The 20,225-nt window shown below is 56.8% G+C and overlaps 1 protein-coding gene across 2 annotated transcripts in view; it reads right to left on the bottom strand.

The window, feature by feature from the left end:
* LOC311326367 (protein MTSS 1-like) overlaps positions 1 to 20,225 on the bottom strand; it is a 102,138-nt gene that overhangs the window by 5,411 nt on the left and 76,502 nt on the right. For both annotated transcript variants that reach the window (XM_084459256.1, XM_084459257.1), the window contains exons 8-10: positions 5,390 to 5,497; positions 3,803 to 3,900; positions 2,149 to 2,359 (exon numbers count right to left, since the gene is read on the bottom strand). In XM_084459256.1, coding sequence (XP_084315382.1) covers positions 2,149 to 2,359; positions 3,803 to 3,900; positions 5,390 to 5,497 — 417 coding nt within the window. The remainder of the gene's footprint in view (positions 1 to 2,148; positions 2,360 to 3,802; positions 3,901 to 5,389; positions 5,498 to 20,225) is intronic.

The following is a 20,225-nucleotide window of genomic DNA, read 5'->3' as shown; positions in this document are numbered from 1 at the left end:
GCAGAGTCTGTTCTGTGCACCGAGGCCCTCAGGAAGCAGGGATGAGGATCCCCCTGGCCTGCCTCTCTCCCCTGGGTCTCTCTCCCCTGGGTCTCTCTGCCCTGGGTCTCTCTCCCCCTGGCCTGCCTCTCTCCCCTGGGTCTCTCTCCCCTGGGTCTCTCTCCCCTGGGTCTCTCTCCCCTGGGTCTCTCTCCCCCTGGCCTGCCTCTCTCCCCTGGGTCTCTCTCCCCCTGGCCTGCCTCTCTCCCCTGGGTCTCTCTCCCCTGGGTCTCTCTCCCCTGGGTCTCTCTCCCCCTGGCCTGCCTCTCTCCCCTGGGTCTCTCTCCCCTGGGTCTCTCTCCCCTGGGTCTCTCTCCCCCTGGCCTGTCTCTCTCCCATGCTTTCCCGTCTGGGTGGTTTATTCTCCAGGGAGCAGTCAGTCCTGTTCCTCCCTACAAACCTCCTCCCAGCCTAGAGACGCTGCTGGACTCCTGAGACCTGATGGGGTGGTCAGCGGACTCCTGAGACCTGATGGGGTGGTCAGCGGACTCCTGAGACCTGATGGGGTGGTCAGCGGACTCCTGAGACCTGATGGGGTGGTCAGCGGTCTCCTGAGACCTGATGGGGTGGTCAGCGGTCTCCTGAGACCTGATGGGGTGGTCAGCGGTCTCCTGAGACCTGATGGGGTGGTCAGCGGAGGACGGAGCGCCCGCCAGCTCAAGGCAGACGGAAGGCAGTCTTTCTCCAGACCACACGGTCAGAAACCTGTTCTAAACTCACATTCCTTGAGGTTTTATGCTACTATGATAGCAGGGAAATAACTCCAGTCATAGTACACTGGTGTACTGACTGAGTCAATAGAAGAGTGTGTGTGTGTGTGTTTGTGTGTGCGTGCGTGTGTGTGCGTGTGTGTGTGTGTGTGCTGACTGGGGATGGGGGGGAGCACCAGGTGAGGCGTAGGCTGTCAGAGGGGATTCTGGGAATTGCAGTCTTACTAAAGGAACATACTCTGAGGGTGCAACCGAGGGGACCTGGTGCCCTACAGTATCTAGAAGGAAATGATCGGTGGTGCATTGTGGGTAGCCTCAGGCTCAACTGAGGCACAGTCCGGCTGGGCAGAGTGGGTATTGTAGTCTTACTCAGGGGGTAGAGTGGGTATTGTAGTCTTACTCGGGGGGGCAGAGTGGGTATTGTAGTCTTACTCAGGGGGCAGAGTGGGTATTGTAGTCTTACTCAGGGGGTAGAGTGGGTATTGTAGTCTTACTCGGGGGGGCAGAGTGGGTATTGTAGTCTTACTCAGGGGGTAGAGTGGGTATTGTAGTCTTACTCAGGGGGTAGAGTGGGTATTATAGTCTTACTCGGGGGGGCAGGGTGGGTATTGTAGTCTTACTCAGGGGGTAGAGTGGGTATTGTAGTCTTACTCAGGGGGTAGAGTGGGTATTATAGTCTTACTCAGGGGGCAGAGTGGGTATTGTAGTCTTACTCGGGGGGGCAGAGTGGGTATTGTAGTTTTACTCAGGGGGCAGAGTGGGTATTGTAGTCTTACTCAGTGGGCAATGGGTATTGTAGTCTTACTCAAGGGGCAGAGTGGGTATTGTAGTCTTACTCGGGGGGGCAGGGTGGGTATTGTAGTCTTAATCAGGGGGCAGGGTGGGTATTGTAGTCTTACTCAGGGGGCAGAGTGGGTATTGTAGTCTTACTCAGGGGGCAGAGTGGGTATTGTAGTCTAACTCGGGGGGGCAGGGTGGGTATTGTAGTCTTAATCAGGGGGCAGGGTGGGTATTGTAGTTTTACTCAGGGGGCAGAGTGGGTATTGTAGTTTTACTCAGGGGGCAGAGTGGGTATTGTAGTCTTACTCGGGGGGGCAGGGTGGGTATTGTAGTTTTACTCAGGGGGCAGGGTGGGTATTGTAGTTTTACTCAGGGGGCAGAGTGGGTATTGTAGTTTTACTCAGGGGGCAGAGTGGGTATTGTAGTTTTACTCAGGGGGCAGAGTGGGTATTGTAGTTTTACTCAGGGGGCAGAGTGGGTATTGTAGTTTTACTCAGGGGGCAGAGTGGGTATTGTAGTTTTACTCAGGGGGCAGAGTGGGTATTGTAGTCTTACTCGGGGGGGACAGGTCTGTGTTTGTGCCCAGGAGGACGTGTGGAGCGGCGGGTGGCGTGCTCACCTGGGGGGCGGCGTCGGCGGGCATGGGCGAGGGGGACTTGGAGTGGGAGGCGTCCTGGGAGATGAAGCCCGAGTCGTGGGAGGAGATGCTGGCCAGGCGCCCGGCGGCCTGCGGGGGCAGCGTGGAGCTGCGGTAGCGATAGTGTGAGGAGGGGGAGTGAGAGTGGGACCCGCTGGACCGGGAGTCGCTACTGTTTACGCTGTTCAGACTGCTGTCATGGAGACGGGGGGACAGGGGGGACAGGGGGGACACCGGGGGGACAGGGGGGACACCGGGGGGGGGTGATTAACACTCCACACAGCAGGCAGTGACCATGAACGAGCCAGGGCCCAACTTAAAATAATGTGAAAGTGACGAATGACACAAAAAAAAAACCCAGGCATGAGGAGATGATTATGAAACACAGGTGCAATACCCCTTTAATAGTCTGTCCTCTTCCTACTGTGTCGCAGGGAATTCTGACATTGGTCCGGAGCTGTGAGCGCTCCATGTGTGTGTGTGTGTGTGTGTGTGTGTGTGTGTGTGTGTGTGGGGTTGTGAGTCCGTACCGTACGTTAATGAGTGAGTGAGTGAGTGAGTGAGTGAGCGAGCTGTTTGCTAGATCATTAACCTGTGTGATCAAATGTCTCTAGGATATCAAAAAGGGATACGGCAAAACCATCAAGTATGGAAACACCACAGAGCAGCAGGGCGACCCGAGTCACACAGGGATCATGCATGGTGACACTCCAACATACAGCCAATGACAGTGGAGCAGTGATATGGAGGGGGGGGGCAAACCCTGACAGAAAGCAGACGCAGCCCAAAACAAGCAGCCGAGCGCTAACAGCCCTGGTGAGGGCGGTGAGGGAGGGGGGGCAGGGGGGAGGAGGAGGTGAGGGAGGGGTAATGGGGGAGGAGGAGGTGAGGGAGGGGTCAGAGGGAGGAGGTGGTGAGGGAGGGGTCATGGGGGAGGAGGAGGTGAGGGAGGGGTCATGGGGGAGGAGGTGGTGAGGGAGGGGTCAGAGGGAGGAGGTGGTGAGGGAGGGGTCAGAGGGAGGAGGAGGTGAGGGAGGGGTCAGAGGGAGGAGGAGGTGAGGGAGGGGTCATGGGGGAGGAGGAGGTGAGGGAGGGGTCATGGGGGAGGAGGCCGGGGGCTCTAATGGACAACACAGCTCTTCACACACATTCACTTGAAAAGATAGAATTATTGGTACATTCATATCAAACTCTATTACATTCATAGCCTAAACTTTTGCAGCTTTAACAGAGTCTCTCTTTACATTCCTAAATGTAACCTTTCACAAACCCCTCGATCAACTGTGTTTTTACCCCTCCTAGTGGCTCACTGTGTTCTGCTCATGTGAAAGTCATTGGGCCAGCATGTTATTAGGTGCTGACCAATCAGAAGAGCCCGTCTGAAGCATCCAGCTCAGTATGGACCACCCAGGGCTTCCTTGCTGCTTCAAAGTTTTCTTTGAATCCTGATGACTGTGTTCCTCAGCCAGACCCATCCATCTCAACCAGAGAAGCAGGTGAGGGAGGCACAACTAGAACACACAGGTCTGATAGCTCTCCGCTGCAGTTCATCACACTCAACACTAGATGGCAGGCTGAGATCATCTCCCAATCTCAGACTTGGCCAGCCCTGCGCCCAGCTGTCCAGAACACCTACCTGCACATGCTGGACTTCCTGGATATGGTGGTGCTGGGAGAGGAGGGAGGGGTCTGGTAGGACCAGCTGTTATCAGAACCCTTCAGGTCCAGAATGACCTGGAGAGGAGGGGTTGAGAGCAGAGGAGAGGATGAGGATGCAGGCGAGACAGGTAGAGGTGAGACAGGTAGAGGTGAGACAGGTAGAGGTGAGACCGGTAGAGGTGAGACCGGTAGAGGTGAGACAGGTAGAGGTGAGACAGGTAGAGGCGAGACAGGTAGAGGTGAGACAGGTAGAGGTGAGACAGGTAGAGGTGAGACCGGTAGAGGTGAGATCGGTAGAGGTGAGACCGGTAGAGGTGAGACCGGTAGAGGTGAGACAGGTAGAGGTGAGACAGGTAGAGGTGAGATCGGTAGAAGTGAGACTGGTAGAGTTGAGACCGGTAGAGGTGAGACCGGTAGAGGTGAGACAGGTAGAGGTGAGACAGGTAGAGGTGAGACCGGTAGAGGTGAGACAGGTAGAGGTGAGACAGGTAGAGGTGAGACCGGTAGAGGTGAGACAGGTAGAGGTGAGACAGGTAGAGGTGAGACCGGTAGAAGTGAGACTGGTAGAGGTGAGATCGGTAGAGGTGAGACAGGTAGAGGTGAGACCGGTAGAGGTGAGATCGGTAGAGGTGAGATCGGTAGAGGTGAGACAGGTAGAGTTGAGACAGGTAGAGGTGAGACCGGTAGAAGTGAGACTGGTAGAGTTGAGACCGGTAGAGGTGAGATCGGTAGAGGTGAGACAGGTAGAGGTGAGATCGGTAGAGGTGAGACAGGTAGAGGTGAGACAGGTAGAGGTGAGACAGGTAGAAGTGAGACTGGTAGAGTTGAGACCGGTAGAAGTGAGACAGGTAGAGGTGAGATCGGTAGAGGTGAGACAGGTAGAGGTGAGACAGGTAGAGGTGAGACAGGTAGAAGTGAGACTGGTAGAGTTGAGACAGGTAGAGGTGAGACAGGTAGAGGTGAGACCGGTAGAAGTGAGACTGGTAGAGTTGAGACCGGTAGAGGTGAGATCGGTAGAGGTGAGACAGGTAGAGGTGAGATCGGTAGAGGTGAGACAGGTAGAGATGAGACAGGTAGAGGTGAGATCCGTAGAGGTGAGACCGGTAGAGTTGAGACCGGTAGAGGTGAGACCGGTAGAGGTGAGACCGGTAGAGGTGAGACAGGTAGAGGTGAGACAGGTAGAGGTGAGATCGGTAGAGGTGAGACAGGTAGAGGTGAGATCGGTAGAAGTGAGACAGGTAGAGGTGAGACAGGTAGAGGTGAGACCGGTAGAAGTGAGACAGGTAGAAGTGAGACAGGTAGAGGTGAGACAGGTAGACAGATATGCACACAACCTAGTGTAGAAGACCTGAGAGGATACGGTCAGGATGAAAGCAATAGTACAGTAACCATAGCAGTAGTATGATTGTAGTCATAGTAATCGCTACACTATACAACCTCTATAATCATTTCATATTTAAATTCATTATTTAACCAGTCAGTACCCTATCTGTCTAGACTGTAGGTGGAGAAAGTATCGACACGTGTTTCAGATCTACACAAGGGGACAGCTGGGAGAGATGACCTGTTCACTGGCGGCGGGCAGCTTGTGGGGGTCAGAGGTCAAAGCTTTGAGGTCATCAGAGATGGTCTGGAGGTGAATGACCTCGCCCAGCATGGAGATCTCCTCGTCCTGGACAGAAGAGAACATGTGTCGTCCACTTATTTAATCCTCCTGTGAATGACCCCTGTGATGTGACCAGCTGCTGAGGAGGGGTGTGGTATTAGGGTGTGTGGTGGTGTGGTACTGGGGTGTGGTATTGGGGTGTGTGGTGGTGTGGTATTGGGGTGTGGTACTGGGTGTGGTATTGGGGTGTGGTACTGGGGTGTGGTATTGGGTGTGGTATTGGGGTGTGGTATTGGGGTGTGGTATTGGGTGTGGTATTGGGGTGCGGTATTGGGGTGTGTGGTGGTGTGGTACTGGGGTGTGGTATTGGGGTGTGTGGGGATGTGGTACTGGGTGTGGTATTGGGGTGTGGTATTGGGGTGTGGTACTGGGGTGTGGTATTGGGGTGTGGTATTGGGGTGTGGTACTGGGTGTGGTATTGGGGTGTGGTACTGGGGTGTGGTACTGGGGTGTGGTATTGGGGTGTGGTATTGGGGTGTGGTATTGGGGTGTGGTATTGGGGTGTGGTATTGGGTGTGGTATTAGGGTGTGGTATTGGGTGTGGTATTGGGGTGTGGTACTAGGGTGTGGTACTGGGGTGTGGTATTGGGGTGTGGTATTGGGGTGTGGTATTGGGTGTGGCAGTGGCAGTGGCTAGTTGCAAAACTAGAATGGAGAAGTAAGACGCCTCCTTCCCTCCACTAGTCTGGGGGTCCACCTCGGGCAAGTGGTAGTACCCCCTAGCCCCCCTACCTGGGGTTACAGGCAAAAACCCTGATGAAATTACAACTACAAGGAAGAGAGACCCGGCCCGGAGGAAGCCCGGGGCCCTCGTCTGGAGCCAGGCCCAGACGGAGGGCCCGCATGCGAGCGCCTGGTGGCCGGGCTTACCATGGAGCCCGGCCGGGCCCAGCCCGAATAAGCAACGTGGAAGCACCATCTCCTCCTCCATCGTCCCGTGGACCCACCACCCGCGGGAGGAATTGTCGGGGTCGGGTGCGCTGCCAACTAGGTGGCGGTGAAGGCGGGGGACACCGACGGACCGGACCCGGGCGGCAAAGGCTGGCTCTGGGGACATGGAACGTGACCTCGCTGGGGGGGAAGGAGCCGGAGCTTGTGAGGGAGGTGGAGCGATACCAATTACACCTGGTGGGGCTAACCTCCACGCACAGCACCGGCGCCGGAACCAAACTCCTGGATAGGGGTTGGACCCTGTTCTTCTCCGGAGTTGCTCACGGTATGAGGCGTAAGGCAGGTGTGGCTATACTAGCTAGCCCCCAGCTGAGCGCCTCTGTGCTGGAGTTCACCCCAGTGGACGAGAGGGTCGCCTCCCTGCGCCTTAGGACTGTGGGGGGGGGGACTCTGACTGTGGTTTGTGCTTATGCACCGAACAGCAGTTCAGAGTACTCAGCCTTCCTGCAGACCCTGAGTGGAGTCCTTTTGGGGGCTCCTGCAGGGGACTCCAGTGTCCTACTGGGGGACTTCAATGCACACGTAGGCAATGATGGAGAAACTTGGAGGGGCGTGATTGGGAGGCATGGCCACCACGATCTGAACCCGAGTGGTGTTTTGTTGTTGGACTTCTGTGCTAGTCACGGTTTGTCCATAACAAACACCATGTTCGAACACAAGGATGCCCACAAGTACACCTGGCATCAGAACACCTTAGGCCGAAGGTCGATGATCGATTTCGTTATCGTATCATCTGATCTGAGGCCATGCGTTTTGGACACTCGGGTAAAGAGAGGGGCAGAGCTGTCCACTGATCACCATCTGGTGGTGAGCTGGTTTCGATGGCGGGGGAAACTTCTGGACAGACCTGGAAAACCCAAGCGTGTAGTGAGGGTGAACTGGGAACGTCTGGAGGAAGAGCCTGTCCGGAGAGATTTCAATTGCCACCTCCGACGGAGCTTCTCAGGCATCCCTGTGGAGGTTGGGGACATCGAGCATGAGTGGTCGGTGTTCAAAGCCTCCATTGCTGAAGCTGCGGCTGGGAGCTGTGGCCTGAGGGCCATAGGTACCTCAAGGGGCGGTAACCCTCGGACACCGTGGTGGACAGCGGTGGTGAGGGAAGCCGTCCGACTGAAGAAGGAGGCCTTCCGGGTTATGTTAGCCCGGGAGACCCCAGAAACAGTTGCAGGGTATCGACTGGCCCGGAGGGCTGCGGCTTCGGCCGTGACCAAGGCAAAGCAGCGGGTGTGGGAGGAGTTCGGAGAAACCATGGAGAAGGACTTTCGGTCGGCACCATCAGACACCTCAGGAAGGGAAAGCGGGGGACCATCCAAGCTGTATACAGCAAGGAGGGGACACTGCTGACCTCAACTGAGGAGGTTGTTGAGCGTTGGAAGGAGCACTTTGAGGAACTCCTGAACCCGACTAATCCACCCTCTACGATCGAGGCAGAGCCGGAAGATGATGGGGGGTCGTCAATGTCCTTGGAGGAGGTCACTGAGGTAGTCAAACAACTCCACAGTGGCAGAGCCCCAGGGACTGATGAGATCCGTCCAGAAATGCTGAAGGCGCTGGGTGTAGAGGGGCTGTCTTGGTTGACACGCCTCTGTAACATTGCGTGGAAGTCTGGGTCAGTGCCGAAGGAGTGGCAGACTGGTGTGGTGGTCCCAATATTCAAAAAAGGGGACCAGAGGGTGTGTGCGAATTATAGAGGCATCACATTACTCAGCCTCCCAGGGAAAGTTTACTCCAAGGTGCTGGAAAGGAGGGTCCGGCCGATAGTCGAACCTCAGATCGAAGAGGAACAATGCGGATTTCGTCCTGGTCGTGGAACTACCGACCAGCTCTTCACTCTCGCAAGGATCTTGGAGGGGGCTTGGGAGTTTGCCCAACCTGTCTACATGTGTTTTGTGGACTTGGAGAAGGCTTACGACCGGGTCCCCCGAGAGGTCTTGTGGAGGGCTATGCGGGAGTATGGGGTGAGGGGGTCCCTACTTAGGGCCATCCAATCCCTGTACACCCAGAGCGAGAGCTGTGTCCGGGTCCTCGGCAGTAAGTCGTCTGCCTTTCCGGTGGGTGTTGGCCTCCGCCAGGGCTGCGCTTTGTCACCAATCCTGTTTGTGATTTTCATGGACAGGATATCGAGGCGTAGCCGGGGGGAGGTGGGTTTGCAGTTCGGTGAGCTGGGGATCACGTCACTGCTTTTTGCAGATGATGTGGTCCTGATGGCATCAGCTGCCTGCGACCTCCAGCACTCTCTGGATAGGTTCGCAACTGAGTGTGAAGCGGCTGGGATGAGAATAAGCACTTCTAAATCTGAGGCCATGGTTCTCAGCAGGAAACCGGTGGCCTGTCCGCTCCGAGTAGGAAATGAGTCCTTACCCCAAGTGAAGGAGTTCAAGTATCTGGGGGTCTTGTTCACGAGTGAGGGAACCATGGAGAGGGAGTTTGGCCGGAGAATCGGAGCAGCTGGTGCGGTTCTGCAGTCGCTATACCGCACTGTTGTGACGAAAAGAGAGCTGAGCCAAAAGGCAAAGCTCTCGATCTACCGGTCTATCTTCGTCCCCACCCTCACCTATGGTCATGAAGGATGGGTCATGACCGAAAGAACGAGATCACGGATACAAGCGGCCGAAATGAGTTTTCTCCGGAGGGTGGCTGGGGTCTCCCTGAGAGATCGGGTGAGAAGTTCAGTCATCCGGGAGAGACTCGGAGTAGAGCCGCTGCTCCTTTGCGTCGAAAGGAGCCAGTTGGGGTGGTTCGGGCATCTAGTGAGGATGCCTCCTGGGCGCCTCCCTAGGGAGGTGTTCCAGGCATGTCCGGCTGGGAGGAGGCCGCGGGGTAGACCCAGGACTAGGTGGCGGGACTACATCTCCGCACTGGCCTGTGAGCGGCTAAAGATTCCCCAGGCAGAGCTGGTTGATGCTGCTAGGGAAAGGGATGTCTGGGGCCCCCTGCTGGAGCTGCTGCCTCCGCGACCCGACCCTGGATAAGCGGATGAGGATGATGATGATGATGATGTATTGGGGTGTGGTATTGGGGCGTGGTATTGGGTGTGGTATTGGGGTGTGGTACTGGGTGTGGTATTGGGGTGTGGTACTGCGGTGTGGTATTGGGGTGTGGTATTGGGTGTGGTATTGGGGTGTGGTATTGGGTGTGGTACTGGGTGTGGTATTGGGGTGTGGTATTGGGTGTGGTACTGGGTGTGGTATTGGGTGTGGTATTGGGGTGCGGTATTGGGGTGTGTGGTGGTGTGGTATTGGGGTGTGGTATTGGGGTGCGGTATTGGGGTGTGGTACTGGGGTGTGGTATTGGGGTGTGGTATTGGGTGTGTTATTGGGGTGTGGTACTTAGGTGTGGTACTGGGGTGTGGTATTGGGGTGTGGTATTGGGGTGTGGTATTGGGTGTGGTATTGGGGTGTGGTACTGGGTGTGGTATTGGGGTGTGGTATTGGGGTGTGGTATTGGGTGTGGTATTGGGGTGTGGTACTGGGTGTGGTATTGGGGTGTGGTATTGGGGTGTGGTACTGGGGTGTGGTATTGTGGTGTGGTATTGGGTGTGGTATTGGGGTGTGGTACTAGGGTGTGGTACTGGGGTGTGGTATTGGGGTGTGGTATTGTGGTGTGGTATTGGGTGTGGTACTGGGGTGTGGTATTGGGTGTGGTATTGGGGTGCGGTATTGGGGTGTGTGGTGGTGTGGTATTGGGGTGTGTGGGGATGTGGTACTGGGTGTGGGATTGGGGTCTGTCGGGGTGTGGTATTGGGGTGTGGTATTGGGGTGTGGTATTGGGGTGTGGTACTAGTGTGTGGTATTGGGGTGTGGTATTGGGGTGTGGTATTGGGGTGCGGTATTGGGATGTGTGGTGGTGTGGTATTGGGGTGTGGTATTGGGGTGCGGTATTGGGGTGTGGTATTGGGGTGCGGTATTGGGGTGTGGTATTGGGGTGTGGTATTGGGGTGTGGTATTGGGGTGCGGTATTGGGATGTGTGGTGGTGTGGTATTGGGGTGTGGTATTGGGGTGTGGTACTGGGGTGTGGTATTGGGGTGTGGTATTGGGTGTGTTATTGGGGTGTGGTATTGGGTGTGGCAGTGGCAGTGGCTAGTTGCAAAACTAGAATGGAGAAGTAAGACGCCTCCTTCCCTCCACTAGTCTGGGGGTCCACCTCGGGCAAGTGGTAGTACCCCCTAGCCCCCCTACCTGGGGTTACAGGCAAAAACCCTGATGAAATTACAACTACAAGGAAGAGAGACCCGGCCCGGAGGAAGCCCGGGGCCCTCGTCTGGAGCCAGGCCCAGACGGAGGGCCCGCATGCGAGCGCCTGGTGGCCGGGCTTACCATGGAGCCCGGCCGGGCCCAGCCCGAATAAGCAACGTGGAAGCACCATCTCCTCCTCCATCGTCCCGTGGACCCACCACCCGCGGGAGGAATTGTCGGGGTCGGGTGCGCTGCCAACTAGGTGGCGGTGAAGGCGGGGGACACCGACGGACCGGACCCGGGCGGCAAAGGCTGGCTCTGGGGACATGGAACGTGACCTCGCTGGGGGGGAAAGAGCCGGAGCTTGTGAGGGAGGTGGAGCGATACCAATTACACCTGGTGGGGCTAACCTCCACGCACAGCACCGGCGCCGGAACCAAACTCCTGGATAGGGGTTGGACCCTGTTCTTCTCCGGAGTTGCTCACGGTATGAGGCGTAAGGCAGGTGTGGCTATACTAGCTAGCCCCCAGCTGAGCGCCTCTGTGCTGGAGTTCACCCCAGTGGACGAGAGGGTCGCCTCCCTGCGCCTTAGGACTGTGGGGGGGGGGGACTCTGACTGTGGTTTGTGCTTATGCACCGAACAGCAGTTCAGAGTACTCAGCCTTCCTGCAGACCCTGAGTGGAGTCCTTTTGGGGGCTCCTGCAGGGGACTCCAGTGTCCTACTGGGGGACTTCAATGCACACGTAGGCAATGATGGAGAAACTTGGAGGGGCATGATTGGGAGGCATGGCCACCACGATCTGAACCCGAGTGGTGTTTTGTTGTTGGACTTCTGTGCTAGTCACGGTTTGTCCATAACAAACACCATGTTCGAACACAAGGATGCCCACAAGTACACCTGGCATCAGAACACCTTAGGCCGAAGGTCGATGATCGATTTCGTTATCGTATCATCTGATCTGAGGCCATGCGTTTTGGACACTCGGGTAAAGAGAGGGGCAGAGCTGTCCACTGATCACCATCTGGTGGTGAGCTGGTTTCGATGGCGGGGGAAACTTCTGGACAGACCTGGAAAACCCAAGCGTGTAGTGAGGGTGAACTGGGAACGTCTGGAGGAAGAGCCTGTCCGGAGAGATTTCAATTGCCACCTCCGACGGAGCTTCTCAGGCATCCCTGTGGAGGTTGGGGACATCGAGCATGAGTGGTCGGTGTTCAAAGCCTCCATTGCTGAAGCTGCGGCTGGGAGCTGTGGCCTGAGGGCCATAGGTACCTCAAGGGGCGGTAACCCTCGGACACCGTGGTGGACAGCGGTGGTGAGGGAAGCCGTCCGACTGAAGAAGGAGGCCTTCCGGGTTATGTTAGCCCGGGAGACCCCAGAAACAGTTGCAGGGTATCGACTGGCCCGGAGGGCTGCGGCTTCGGCCGTGACCAAGGCAAAGCAGCGGGTGTGGGAGGAGTTCGGAGAAACCATGGAGAAGGACTTTCGGTCGGCACCAAAGTGTTTCTGGAAGACCATCAGACACCTCAGGAAGGGAAAGCGGGGGACCATCCAAGCTGTATACAGCAAGGAGGGGACACTGCTGACCTCAACTGAGGAGGTTGTTGAGCGTTGGAAGGAGCACTTTGAGGAACTCCTGAACCCGACTAATCCACCCTCTACGATCGAGGCAGAGCCGGAAGATGATGGGGGGTCGTCAATGTCCTTGGAGGAGGTCACTGAGGTAGTCAAACAACTCCACAGTGGCAGAGCCCCAGGGACTGATGAGATCCGTCCAGAAATGCTGAAGGCGCTGGGTGTAGAGGGGCTGTCTTGGTTGACACGCCTCTGTAACATTGCGTGGAAGTCTGGGTCAGTGCCGAAGGAGTGGCAGACTGGTGTGGTGGTCCCAATATTCAAAAAAGGGGACCAGAGGGTGTGTGCGAATTATAGAGGCATCACATTACTCAGCCTCCCAGGGAAAGTTTACTCCAAGGTGCTGGAAAGGAGGGTCCGGCCGATAGTCGAACCTCAGATCGAAGAGGAACAATGCGGATTTCGTCCTGGTCGTGGAACTACCGACCAGCTCTTCACTTTCGCAAGGATCTTGGAGGGGGCTTGGGAGTTTGCCCAACCTGTCTACATGTGTTTTGTGGACTTGGAGAAGGCTTACGACCGGGTCCCCCGAGAGGTCTTGTGGAGGGTTATGCGGGAGTATGGGGTGAGGGGGTCCCTACTTAGGGCCATCCAATCCCTGTACACCCAGAGCGAGAGCTGTGTCCGGGTCCTCGGCAGTAAGTCGTCTGCCTTTCCGGTGGGTGTTGGCCTCCGCCAGGGCTGCGCTTTGTCACCAATCCTGTTTGTGATTTTCATGGACAGGATATCGAGGCGTAGCCGGGGGGAGGTGGGTTTGCAGTTCGGTGAGCTGGGGATCACGTCACTGCTTTTTGCAGATGATGTGGTCCTGATGGCATCAGCTGCCTGCGACCTCCAGCACTCTCTGGATAGGTTCGCAACTGAGTGTGAAGCGGCTGGGATGAGAATAAGCACTTCTAAATCTGAGGCCATGGTTCTCAGCAGGAAACCGGTGGCCTGTCCGCTCCGAGTAGGAAATGAGTCCTTACCCCAAGTGAAGGAGTTCAAGTATCTGGGGGTCTTGTTCACGAGTGAGGGAACCATGGAGAGGGAGTTTGGCCGGAGAATCGGAGCAGCTGGTGCGGTTCTGCAGTCGCTATACCGCACTGTTGTGACGAAAAGAGAGCTGAGCCAAAAGGCAAAGCTCTCGATCTACCGGTCTATCTTCGTCCCCACCCTCACCTATGGTCATGAAGGATGGGTCATGACCGAAAGAACGAGATCACGGATACAAGCGGCCGAAATGAGTTTTCTCCGGAGGGTGGCTGGGGTCTCCCTGAGAGATCGGGTGAGAAGTTCAGTCATCCGGGAGAGACTCGGAGTAGAGCCGCTGCTCCTTTGCGTCGAAAGGAGCCAGTTGGGGTGGTTCGGGCATCTAGTGAGGATGCCTCCTGGGCGCCTCCCTAGGGAGGTGTTCCAGGCATGTCCGGCTGGGAGGAGGCCGCGGGGTAGACCCAGGACTAGGTGGCGGGACTACATCTCCGCACTGGCCTGTGAGCGGCTTAAGATTCCCCAGGCAGAGCTGGTTGATGCTGCTAGGGAAAGGGATGTCTGGGGCCCCCTGCTGGAGCTGCTGCCTCCGCGACCCGACCCTGGATAAGCGGATGAGGATGATGATGATGATGATGTATTGGGGTGTGGTATTGGGGCGTGGTATTGGGTGTGGTATTGGGGTGTGGTACTGGGTGTGGTATTGGGGTGTGGTACTGCGGTGTGGTATTGGGGTGTGGTATTGGGTGTGGTATTGGGGTGTGGTATTGGGTGTGGTACTGGGTGTGGTATTGGGTGTGGTATTGGGGTGCGGTATTGGGGTGTGTGGTGGTGTGGTATTGGGGTGTGGTATTGGGGTGCGGTATTGGGGTGTGGTACTGGGGTGTGGTATTGGGGTGTGGTATTGGGTGTGTTATTGGGGTGTGGTACTTAGGTGTGGTACTGGGGTGTGGTATTGGGGTGTGGTATTGGGGTGTGGTATTGGGTGTTGTATTGGGGTGTGGTACTGGGTGTGGTATTGGGGTGTGGTATTGGGGTGTGGTATTGGGTGTGGTATTGGGGTGTGGTACTGGGTGTGGTATTGGGGTGTGGTATTGGGGTGTGGTACTGGGGTGTGGTATTGTGGTGTGGTATTGGGTGTGGTATTGGGGTGTGGTACTAGGGTGTGGTACTGGGGTGTGGTATTGGGGTGTGGTATTGTGGTGTGGTATTGGGTGTGGTACTGGGGTGTGGTATTGGGTGTGGTATTGGGGTGCGGTATTGGGGTGTGTGGTGGTGTGGTATTGGGGTGTGTGGGGATGTGGTACTGGGTGTGGGATTGGGGTCTGTCGGGGTGTGGTATTGGGGTGTGGTATTGGGGTGTGGTATTGGGGTGTGGTACTAGTGTGTGGTATTGGGGTGTGGTATTGGGGTGCGGTATTGGGATGTGTGGTGGTGTGGTATTGGGGTGTGGTATTGGGGTGCGGTATTGGGGTGTGGTATTGGGGTGTGGTATTGGGGTGTGGTATTGGGGTGCGGTATTGGGATGTGTGGTGGTGTGGTATTGGGGTGTGGTATTGGGGTGTGGTACTGGGGTGTGGTATTGGGGTGTGGTATTGGGTGTGTTATTGGGGTGTGGTACTTAGGTGTGGTACTGGGGTGTGGTATTGGGTGTGGTATTGGGGTGTGGTACTGTGTGTGGTATTGGGTGTGGTATTGGGGTGTGGTACTGGGGTGTGGTATTGGGGTGTGGTATTGGGGTGTGGTATTGGGTGTGGTATTGGGGTGTGGTACTAGGGTGTGGTACTGGGGTGTGGCATTGGGGTGTGGTATTGTCGTGTGGTATTGGGGTGCGGAATTGGGATGTGTGGTGGTGTGGTATTGGGGTGTGGTATTGGGGTGTGGTATTGGGGTGTGGTACTGGGTGTGGTATTGGGGTGCGGTATTGGGTGTGTTATTGGGGTGTGGTACTTAGGTGTGGTACTGGGGTGTGGTATTGGGTGTGGTATTGGGGTGTGGTACTGTGTGTGGTATTGGGGTGTGGTACTGTGTGTGGTATTGGGTGTGGTATTGGGGTGTGGTACTGGGGTGTGGTATTGGGGTGTGGTATTGGGTGTGGTATTGGGGTGTGGTACTAGGGTGTGGTACTGGGGTGTGGTATTGTTGTGTGGTATTGGGGTGTGGTACTGGGTGTGGTATTGGGGTGTGGTATTGGGGTGCGGTATTGGGGTGTGGTACTGGGGTGTGGTATTGGGGTGTGGTACTGGGGTGTGGTATTGGGGTGTGGTATTGGGTGTGTTATTGGGGTGTGGTACTTAGGTGTGGTACTGGGGTGTGGTATTGGGGTGTGGTATTGGGGTGTGGTACTGGGGTGTGGTACTGGGGTGTGGTATTGTGGTGTGGTACTGGGGTGTGGTACTGGGTGTGGTATTGGGGTGTGGTATTGGGGTGTGGTATCGGGTGTGGTATTGGGGTGTGGTATTGGGGTGTGGTTTTGGGTGTGGTATTGGGGTGTGGTATTGGGGTGCGGTATTGGGATGTGTGGTGGTGTGGTATTGGGGTGTGGTATTGGGGTGCGGTATTGGGGTGTGGTACTGGGGTGTGGTATTGGGGTGTGGTACTGGCTTGTGGTATTGGGTGTGGTATTGGGGTGTGTGGGGATGTGGTACTGGGTGTGGTATTGGGGTGTGTGGGGGTGTGGTATTGGGGCGTGGTATTGAGTGTGGTACTGGGGTATGGTACTGGGGTGTGGTATTGGGGTGTGGTACTGGGTGTGGTATTGGGCGTGGTATTGGGGTGCGGTATTGGGATGTGTGGTGGTGTGGTATTGGGGTGTGGTATTGGGGTGCGGTATTGGGGTGTGGTACTGGGGTGTGGTATTGGGTGTGGTATTGGGGTGTGGTATTGGGGTGTGGTACTGGGGTGTGGTATTGGGGCGTGTGGGGGTTTGGTACTTGGGTGTGGTACTGGGGTGTGGTACTGGGGTGTGGTATTGGGGCGTGGTACTGGGGTGTGGTACTGGGGTGTGGTACTGGGGTGTGGTACTGGGGTGTGGTATTGGGGCGTGTGGGGGTGTGGTACTGGGGTGAGGTACTGGGGTGTGGTACTGGGGTGTGGTACTGGGGTGTGGTATTGGGGCGTGTGGGGGTGTGGTACTGGGGTGTGGTATTGGGGCGTGTGGGGGTGTGGTACTGGGGCGTGGTACTGGGGTGTGGTATTGGGGCGTGTGGGGGTGTGGTATTGGGGTGTGGTACTGGGGTGTGGTATTGGGGCGTGTGGGGGTGTGGTACTGGGGTGTGGTATTGGGGTGTGGTACTGGGGTGTGGTACTGGGGTGTGGTATTGGGTGTGGTATTGGGGTGTGGTACTAGGGTGTGGTACTGGGGTGTGGTATTGGGGTGTGGTATTGTTGTGTGGTATTGGGGTGTGGTACTGGGTGTGGTATTGGGGTGTGGTATTGGGGTGCGGTATTGGGGTGTGGTACTGGGGTGTGGTATTGGGGTGTGGTACTGGGGTGTGGTATTGGGGTGTGGTATTGGGTGTGTTATTGGGGTGTGGTACTTAGGTGTGGTACTGGGGTGTGGTATTGGGGTGTGGTATTGGGGTGTGGTACTGGGGTGTGGTACTGGGGTGTGGTATTGTGGTGTGGTATTGGGGTATGGTACTGGGTGTGGTATTGGGGTGTGGTATTGGGGTGTGGTATCGGGTGTGGTATTGGGGTGTGGTATTGGGGTGTGGTTTTGGGTGTGGTATTGGGGTGTGGTATTGGGGTGCGGTATTGGGATGTGTGGTGGTGTGGTATTGGGGTGTGGTATTGGGGTGCGGTATTGGGGTGTGGTACTGGGGTGTGGTATTGGGGTGTGGTACTGGCTTGTGGTATTGGGTGTGGTATTGGGGTGTGTGGGGATGTGGTACTGGGTGTGGTATTGGGGTGTGTGGGGGTGTGGTATTGGGGTGTGGTATTGGGGCGTGGTATTGAGTGTGGTACTGGGGTATGGTACTGGGGTGTGGTATTGGGGTGTGGTACTGGGTGTGGTATTGGGCGTGGTATTGGGGTGCGGTATTGGGATGTGTGGTGGTGTGGTATTGGGGTGTGGTATTGGGGTGCGGTATTGGGGTGTGGTACTGGGGTGTGGTATTGGGTGTGGTATTGGGGTGTGGTATTGGGGTGTGGTACTGGGGTGTGGTATTGGGGCGTGTGGGGGTTTGGTACTTGGGTGTGGTACTGGGGTGTGGTACTGGGGTGTGGTATTGGGGCGTGGTACTGGGGTGTGGTACTGGGGTGTGGTACTGGGGTGTGGTACTGGGGTGTGGTATTGGGGCGTGTGGGGGTGTGGTACTGGGGTGTGGTATTGGGGCGTGTGGGGGTGTGGTACTGGGGCGTGGTACTGGGGTGTGGTATTGGGGCGTGTGGGGGTGTGGTATTGGGGTGTGGTATTGGGGCGTGTGGGGGTGTGGTATTGGGGTGTGGTACTGGGGTGTGGTACTGGGGTGTGGTACTGGGGTGTGGTATTGGGACGTGTGGGGGTGTGGTACTGGGGTGAGGTACTGGGGTGTGGTACTGGGGTGTGGTACTGGGGTGTGGTATTGGGGCGTGTGGGGGTGTGGTACTGGGGTGTGGTATTGGGGCGTGGTACTGGGGTGTGGTACTGGGGTGTGGTACTGGGGTGTGGTATTGGGGCGTGTGGGGGTGTGGTACTGGGGTGAGGTACTGGGGTGTGGTACTGGGGTGTGGTACTGGGGTGTGGTATTGGGGCGTGTGGGGGTGTGGTACTGGGGTGTGGTATTGGGGCGTGTGGGGGTGTGGTACTGGGGCGTGGTACTGGGGTGTGGTATTGGGGCGTGTGGGGGTGTGGTATTGGGGTGTGGTACTGGGGTGTGGTATTGGGGCGTGTGGGGGTGTGGTACTGGGGTGTGGTATTGGGGTGTGGTACTGGGGTGTGGTACTGGGGTGTGGTATTGGGTGTGGTATTGGGGTGTGGTACTAGGGTGTGGTACTGGGGTGTGGTATTGGGGTGTGGTATTGTTGTGTGGTATTGGGGTGTGGTACTGGGTGTGGTATTGGGGTGTGGTATTGGGGTGCGGTATTGGGGTGTGGTACTGGGGTGTGGTATTGGGGTGTGGTACTGGGGTGTGGTATTGGGGTGTGGTATTGGGTGTGTTATTGGGGTGTGGTACTTAGGTGTGGTACTGGGGTGTGGTATTGGGGTGTGGTATTGGGGTGTGGTACTGGGGTGTGGTACTGGGGTGTGGTATTGTGGTGTGGTATTGGGGTATGGTACTGGGTGTGGTATTGGGGTGTGGTATTGGGGTGTGGTATCGGGTGTGGTATTGGGGTGTGGTATTGGGGTGTGGTTTTGGGTGTGGTATTGGGGTGTGGTATTGGGGTGCGGTATTGGGATGTGTGGTGGTGTGGTATTGGGGTGTGGTATTGGGGTGCGGTATTGGGGTGTGGTACTGGGGTGTGGTATTGGGGTGTGGTACTGGCTTGTGGTATTGGGTGTGGTATTGGGGTGTGTGGGGATGTGGTACTGGGTGTGGTATTGGGGTGTGTGGGGGTGTGGTATTGGGGTGTGGTATTGGGGCGTGGTATTGAGTGTGGTACTGGGGTATGGTACTGGGGTGTGGTATTGGGGTGTGGTACTGGGTGTGGTATTGGGCGTGGTATTGGGGTGCGGTATTGGGATGTGTGGTGGTGTGGTATTGGGGTGTGGTATTGGGGTGCGGTATTGGGGTGTGGTACTGGGGTGTGGTATTGGGTGTGGTATTGGGGTGTGGTATTGGGGTGTGGTACTGGGGTGTGGTATTGGGGCGTGTGGGGGTTTGGTACTTGGGTGTGGTACTGGGGTGTGGTACTGGGGTGTGGTATTGGGGCGTGGTACTGGGGTGTGGTACTGGGGTGTGGTACTGGGGTGTGGTACTGGGGTGTGGTATTGGGGCGTGTGGGGGTGTGGTACTGGGGTGAGGTACTGGGGTGTGGTACTGGGGTGTGGTACTGGGGTGTGGTATTGGGGCGTGTGGGGGTGTGGTACTGGGGTGTGGTATTGGGGCGTGTGGGGGTGTGGTACTGGGGTGTGGTACTGGGGTGTGGTATTGGGGCGTGTGGGGGTGTGGTATTGGGGTGTGGTACTGGGGTGTGGTATTGGGGCGTGTGGGGGTGTGGTACTGGGGTGTGGTATTGGGGTGTGGTACTGGGGTGTGGTACTGGGGTTTGGTATTGGGGCGTGTGGGGGTGTGGTATTGGGGTGTGGTACTGGGGTGTGGTACTGGGGTGTGGTATTGGGGCGTGTGGTACTGGGGTGTGGTACTGGGGTGTGGTATTGGGGTGTGGTACTGGGGTGTGGTACTGGGGTGTGGTACTGGGGTGTGGTATTGGGGCGTGTGGGGGTGTGGTACTGGGGTGTGGTACTGGGGTGTGGTATTGGGGCGTGTGGGGGTGTGGTACTGGGGTGTGGTATTGGGGCGTGTGGGGGTGTGGTACTGGGGTGTGGTACTGGGGTGTGGTATTGGGGCGTGTGGGGGTTTGGTACTTGGGTGTGGTACTGGGGTGTGGTACTGGGGTGTGGTATTGGGGCGTGTGGGGGTGTGGTACTGGGGTGTGGTACTGGGGTGTGGTATTGGGTCGTGTGTGGGTGTGGTATTGGGGTGTGGTACTGGGGTGTGGTATTGGGGCGTGTGGGGGTGTGGTACTGGGGTGTGGTATTGGGGCGTGTGGGGGTGTGGTACTGGGGTGTGGTATTGGGGTGTGGTACTGGGGTGTGGTACTGGGGTGTGGTATTGGGGCGTGTGGGGGTGTGGTATTGGGGTGTGGTACTGGGGTGTGGTACTGGGGTGTGGTACTGGGGTGTGGTATTGGGGCGTGTGGGGGTGTGGTACTGGGGTGTGGTACTGGGGTGTGGTACTGGGGTGTGGTATTGGGGCGTGTGGGGGTGTGGTACTGGGGTGTGGTATTGGGGCGTGTGGGGGTGTGGTACTGGGGTGTGGTACTGGGGTGTGGTATTGGGGCGTGTGGGGGTGTGGTATTG

The sequence above is a fragment of the Borostomias antarcticus genome (genome assembly GCF_949987555.1).
Source record: "Borostomias antarcticus genome assembly, chromosome: 27".
NCBI classification, from domain to species: Eukaryota; Metazoa; Chordata; class Actinopteri; order Stomiiformes; family Stomiidae; genus Borostomias; species Borostomias antarcticus.
The sequence above is the reverse complement of the archived record's forward strand: the minus strand, read 5'-3'. Positions and strand labels throughout refer to the sequence as shown.